We start from the raw sequence: 6,000 nt of genomic DNA on the forward strand, positions 1-6,000 counted from the left end.
AAATCTGGATTTTTGAATGGTGGCCTCTTGGACACTCCTAAAGGAAAGACCTGGGTGGCAAGATGGGCTTCTTTGGGCAGAGAAATGCAGGAGAAAGGATGGTAGAGTTTAGACTCAACAGCCAGGTGGGCCCCTTACTGGTTGAGGGAACTGGGCAGATACTTCACCACTCTGAGCGTCAGTTTCCTGCTCTGTGACATGGGCATGATGAGAGGGCGCCCGCAGGGCTGTGGTGGAGGATCTAATGAGAATATGCAGGTAGAAGGACGCTCCTCAGTCCCCTGGGCAGCGCTAGGAGCAGAGCTGGTGAAGGAACAGATGAGAAGAGCAGGCTGTCCTCCAAGTCTGAGGACCCCTGGGGTCTTGTCCAGCGAGCACCACCCTGCCCTCGGCTCCGTCCTGCTCTGACGTGGTGCTCAGAAGCACAGGTTCCACATCCAGACAGAGCTCAGCACTTTGGACAAATCACTTTGCCTCTGAGCCTCAGTCTCCTTATCTGTGAAATGGGGATCATCTATCTCACAGTACTGTTGGGAAGATTCAATGAGCTGATGGGTATGAGGATTTTAGCACAGTGTCTGGCGTGTGGTGGGTCTTCAGAAAGTGAAAGTGCACACTATCATTGTGGTTGCTGCTTGGCTGTCTCTGATGGACTTACAGCCCCTGGAGCCTCCTCGCCCCTGTCCTGACCCATGAGCACAGCCTCCACTCCCTCCACCCCCGTCCTCACCTCACCGCACCTCACCTCACCTCACCAAGCGAAGGCACTGGGTGAAAGGGAGCATCTCTCTTTGCACTGGAATGAGTTTTGCTTTAGATCTTAGGGTTAATCGTTAATCACTCTCTGATCCCACCGCCCAGGCGTCTGCCCCAACCTCCCAGGATCTCCTACCTCCTGACACCCTGCAGCACAAATTGGAGGGAAGACAGAATTTCGCTTTGTGCCCAACATTGTGTGTGACTTGGGCAAGTCCCTTCCGTTTCCCAGGTCTCAGATGTTTCATCTTTGTAATAATGGACTTGGCTTTCAAACCTTTTTTTGGCCACTAGACTCTTTGAAAAGCTCTTGTGTTGGAGGCAGAATGACAGGGTCAGGACACGGGCTCTGAAATCAGCCAATCTGGGTTCAAAACACCAGAGCAGCTGTTTGAAAGTGGGGTGACCTGCTTTCTTTTATTTTATGTATCCTGTTTTGTTTATTCCTTCCTCCATTTCCATTCTTCTGAATGGGGCCCATGCTAGCTCCTCCTCATTCAGATGTCAGGCCCTAAGAAGAGTCCTTGCATAAAGTAAGTGCTCAGTAAACACCTGTGACTGCTACTTGGCAGCTCGGTGTATAAAGCAAATCCAGCAGAGGCAGCTGGAGTTGAAATGGGAGGAGCAAGCCTTCACTGTTTGCTGCCACCCAGGTACTTACCAGGCAGCTCTCTTGGAACCCAAGACTCAGGGGACACAGTTTGAAAACCAACTACAAAATAGGGATCCACAACCTAGGAATCCAGCCCATTGCTGGCCAGCGTAGAATGATGCTAACGTTTTTAAATGACTGGGAAACATCAGTAGAAGAAGAATATTTCATGATGTTTATGGGTTCGGCACCATAAACAAAGCTTTGTTGGGACACAGGCGCGCACACAGTCGTTTATGTATTGTCTCTGGCTGCCTCCTCTGGGCAAGGGCAGAGTTGATTGGCTGTGATGGAGTGGCCAGCAAAGCCTACAGGGACTATCTGATCATCCACAGAAAAGACTTGCCAACCCCTGCTCCAGAGCGTTTCTTCCCTTCCACGTGGAAGCCCTTGACCTGCCTAGACCCTGGCTCTGTCCTTTACCAATAAGGTGCTTGGTTCTTTACCTCTCTGAACCTCCTCTATGAAGTACTTACAGTCATTTCTAGGTTTCAGGGCTGCTGCGGAAATAAAGTAAGCAAGACCCCTTATTACATGATGGGGAAGTAACCATACCACAGTAAATGAGACTGAATGTAGATGGTCAGTGGGTGAATATGTATATTTTCAGCATGAATATGTATATATTTACTTGAACGAATATTCGAAAAAACATAACTAGCACACAAAACCCATGGTGTCATGGGTAATGTTTGTTGTGTTAGGTGGGGTAAAGGACCCAGAGTTTCTGGGGTGCATCTACCATCCATTTTTCAATATGTGGCTTCCATCTTTGGGTGCCAGGCAGCATCTCTCACCCCCTCCATCATATTCCCATTCCCATTGGCTAAACTTAGTCACATCTAATTGCAAGGTAGGTTGGGAAATTCAGCTTTTTCCCCGCCCAGCCATGTGCCCCAATAGGGGTTCTATTACTAAAAGAACAAAGGGCCTGGCCGTGGTGTCTCAGCAGTTGAGTTTCGACCTATGAACCAGGAGGTCAGGGTTTAATTTTCTGTCAGAGCACGAGCCAGGTTGCAGGCTTGATCCCCAGTGTGGGGTGTGCAGGAGGCAGCCGATCAATGATTCTCTCTCGTCATTGATGTTCTCTCTCTCTCTCTCTCTCTCTCTCTCTCTCTCTTTCTTTCTTTCTCTCCTCCCCCTTCCTTCTTCCCTTCTTCCCTCCCTCCCATATATATACCTAACCATAGTACATATTCAAATTTTTCTAGTTCTCTCAAGAATGTCCTTTCTAGCCCAGGACAGTGTGGCTTAGTTGGTTGAGCATCGTCCCATCCACTGAGAGGTCACCGACCGGTTCAATTACTGATCTGGGCACATACATGCCTGGGTTGCACCTGGGTTTTGAGCTCGATTCCCAGTGGGAGGCATGCAGAAGGCAGCCAATCAATGTTTCTCTCTCTCTAAAAAATCATTAAAAAACATCTTTTAAAAAGAAAAAAAAAGAATGTCCTTCCTAACTATTTTGTTTTCCTACTCCAAGGTCCAATCCAGGATCATACATTGTCTTTTCTTGTCATAGCTCTGATTTCCTTTCATCTGCAACAGTTCCTTGGTCTTTCTCTTTCATGACAATGGCATTTTTAAAGAACATAGCTAACTGTTCTATATATGTAAAGTTTTAATTAATTGAAATTATTTCTATTATTATAATTTTATATCCTTTTTCCCCACTCACTATTATATTTTTAGCATTTTCTAGTGTCATTAATTGGTCTTCCAATTATCATTTTGGGTGGCTATATAACATCATTCATTTTCATTATTCTTCTATTGTTTAACATTTTTACTCTTTCTAATTTTTCCAGTATTACAATTGCAGTTGGGCAAAACATCTTTGTAAATAAATCTTCATTTTAATTTTAATTTCTGAATCCATATATCAAGTATTTGCTAAGTGCTTACAACATGGAGCAACAAAAATCCTGCTGAAGACAGCCTTGGCCGGGTAGCTCAATGGTTAGAGCTTCATCCCCATATGCCAAGGTTGTGGATTCAGTCCCCGGTCAAGGCACATACAAGAATCAACCAATGAACGCATAAATAAGTAGAAAACAAATCAATGTTTCTTTCTCTCTCTCTCTTTCTCCCTCTCCCTCTCCACCCCCCCCCACACCCTTCCTCTCTTTTTAAAATGTCAATGAATATATTTTTTAAATACATAAAATACTTATTTAAAATAGAGAATAAGCTCTTTGTTTTACATACTCAATCTGTAAGCCTCCTTTTGGCCTAACCTATATATGGGTGAGAGATACATTTATTTCACAAGTGAACGTTTTACAGTTTAATCCATTTTTCCTACTCAACAAATAGTACACATTAGAAAAGTGCATTTTGTTAAATGACCGTTATAAATATACCTAAATAAAGCCTGAAAAAGTGCTTCCAAATGAAGACTTAGATATCTATGTCTTGTTAAAAATTAAAATGGCAACCCTATATGGGCTCTGCCATCTCTCTCCTAGTTTCCTGGGAGGACCAGCCTTGCCTCATTGGCAGAAAATATTGGCAAGCAGTGAAGACTATTGTTATCAGAATCGGCATGAATGTTGACTAGTTACAAAAGACACATCCTTGGACCTGAAATCAATAAAAATATATTTTGTTTTTAAAATAAAAGAATAAAGGAAGAATCAATACTGGGTATAAATTTTCAATCTCTGCCCACATGTACTAATGTAAAATTTCTGTTTAAAGACATTTATGTAAATAAAAAGGAAGATGTTTTAAAGCAGACAGGATGTGGTATTTGAGTTAAAAAAAAAATCTTATTCTTTAAGCCACCTGCAGACAGGTATTTTACCTGCAGCCAAACGAATCCTCCATGATTGCAGCTGGTTTCATGGGTAAGAGTGGGCTCTGGAGCCAGACTGCCTGGGTGCAAAGTGGGGCTCAGCCATGTGCCTGCTGTGTGACTTGGGGAAGGCACTTCCCCTCTCTGAGCCCTCGTTTAATCATCTGAAAACATGGCAGCTACTTGCATCTTGTTTTATTTAGAACACAGAGGTTTCAGAGGCTTGAGTGACCCCTCAGTTGTGGCACATTCTCATTTGTTGCAAAGGCCCCTCTTTTGTTGTATTTATTCATTTAGTCCCTTTTATCTCCATTTCTCACTCCCGACTTTCCCAGAGCAGCCACTCTGGTGTGTTTATTGTGTTGCTCTTCATTTGTTTATGGTCTTGCAAAATGTTTGGTCATTTGTGTGTGATTTTAATTTACATTATGGTATTTACACAATGGAGATGTATCCTGTATCTCCTTCTGGCTATTTTTTCAATCACAACTATGTTTTATGAGCTCCATTTATATAACTATATTTGCTCCTAAAAGCAGTGGAGTGCTCCGTGGTGTGCACCCGCCCCACTTTCCCTTCCCTTTCACTAGTGATCGCACCCATGTGGCTACCAACTCGCCACCCCACTGAGAATGCTGCTGTGAACATCGTCACATGCGTCCTCTCAGGGTCCTTTGTCAGAATCGCTTTAACATTTACATTCAGGAGCAAAACGGCTGAGTGGCAGGGTATGTGCACATTTAATCTGATTAAATATTTGCAGGGCGCCCTTAAGAAAGACCGACCCAGTTTCCCCTTTCTCTAGCAGTGCTCAGAGTTCCAATGGCCCTCATTCCTGCCAATACTTGGCATTATCCCGCTCTCTCATTTTTTGCCAGTCTCATCGAAGTCAATCTCATTGTTGTTTCAATTTGTGTTTTTCTGGGCATTAACGATGTTAAGCATCTCTTCAAATGCTTTAAAAAAAAGGTTTAGCCCGGCCAGCGTGGCTCAGTTGTTGGGTGTCGACCTACAAATCAGGAGGTCACGTTTCAATTCCTGGTGAGGGCACATGACCGGGTTGTGGGCTCGATCCCTAGTGTGGGGCATGCAGGAGGCTGCCAATCAATGATTCTCTCTCATCATTGATGTTCCTATCTCTCTCTCTGTCTCCCTTCCTCTCTGAAATCAATAAGAATATATTTTTTAAAAAGGGTTTAATGATAGTACCTATTTCATAAAACTGTTTTGAGAGGTGGAGATGGTGTATGGAAAGTGTTTAACTCTGCTTAATATATAGTAAATTCTCAATAAGTGCTATTTTTTAAGTACCATGGTTTGACTTAGTTACTTTTCAGTGGTTATTATTATTATTACTATTATTAAAATACTGGGCACATAACAGGTGCTCAATAAGTGCCTTCCCTTTGCCTGCCCTGACACCCTGTGGATATCCCCACCCACTCCTCCACCTGCGGGTTGGCCCCGCCCTTTTCCACAGCCTCACCTGTGTTCTCTTCCTCCTCACCAAAGAGGTTCTTCAGGATGGCGCTGGCGATGGGCAGCATCATGGCGGTGGAGGCAGTGTTGCTCAGCCACATGGACAGGAAGGCGGTGCTCACCATCATTCCAAAGATGAGCCTGGGAATGGAGGGAGTTAGAGGCAGCGCTGGAACTGGGGTCCAGGAGGTCCTCTGGTCGGAGTTGGCCACACCGGAAGCACACAGCCCCCTCATTTTACAGATGGCCCCCTTTGTATAATAAAGTTGCCTTGGTTTAGCACCAAGACCCTCTACCCTCCCCCCCCAAACCGCCT

General features: G+C 44.4%; 1 protein-coding gene across 6 annotated transcripts in view; it reads right to left on the reverse strand.

The window, feature by feature from the left end:
* The window catches only part of SLC13A3 (solute carrier family 13 (sodium-dependent dicarboxylate transporter), member 3), a 76,162-nt gene that overhangs the window by 35,814 nt on the left and 34,348 nt on the right, over positions 1-6,000 (reverse strand). For all 6 annotated transcript variants that reach the window (XM_005862168.2, XM_005862166.2, XM_014536366.1 and 3 more), the window contains one exon: positions 5,692-5,825. In XM_005862168.2, coding sequence (XP_005862230.1) covers positions 5,692-5,825 — 134 coding nt within the window. The remainder of the gene's footprint in view (positions 1-5,691; positions 5,826-6,000) is intronic.

The sequence above is a fragment of the Myotis brandtii genome, unplaced genomic scaffold (assembly GCF_000412655.1).
Source record: "Myotis brandtii unplaced genomic scaffold, ASM41265v1 scaffold161, whole genome shotgun sequence".
In the NCBI taxonomy this organism is placed as follows: domain Eukaryota; kingdom Metazoa; phylum Chordata; class Mammalia; order Chiroptera; family Vespertilionidae; genus Myotis; species Myotis brandtii.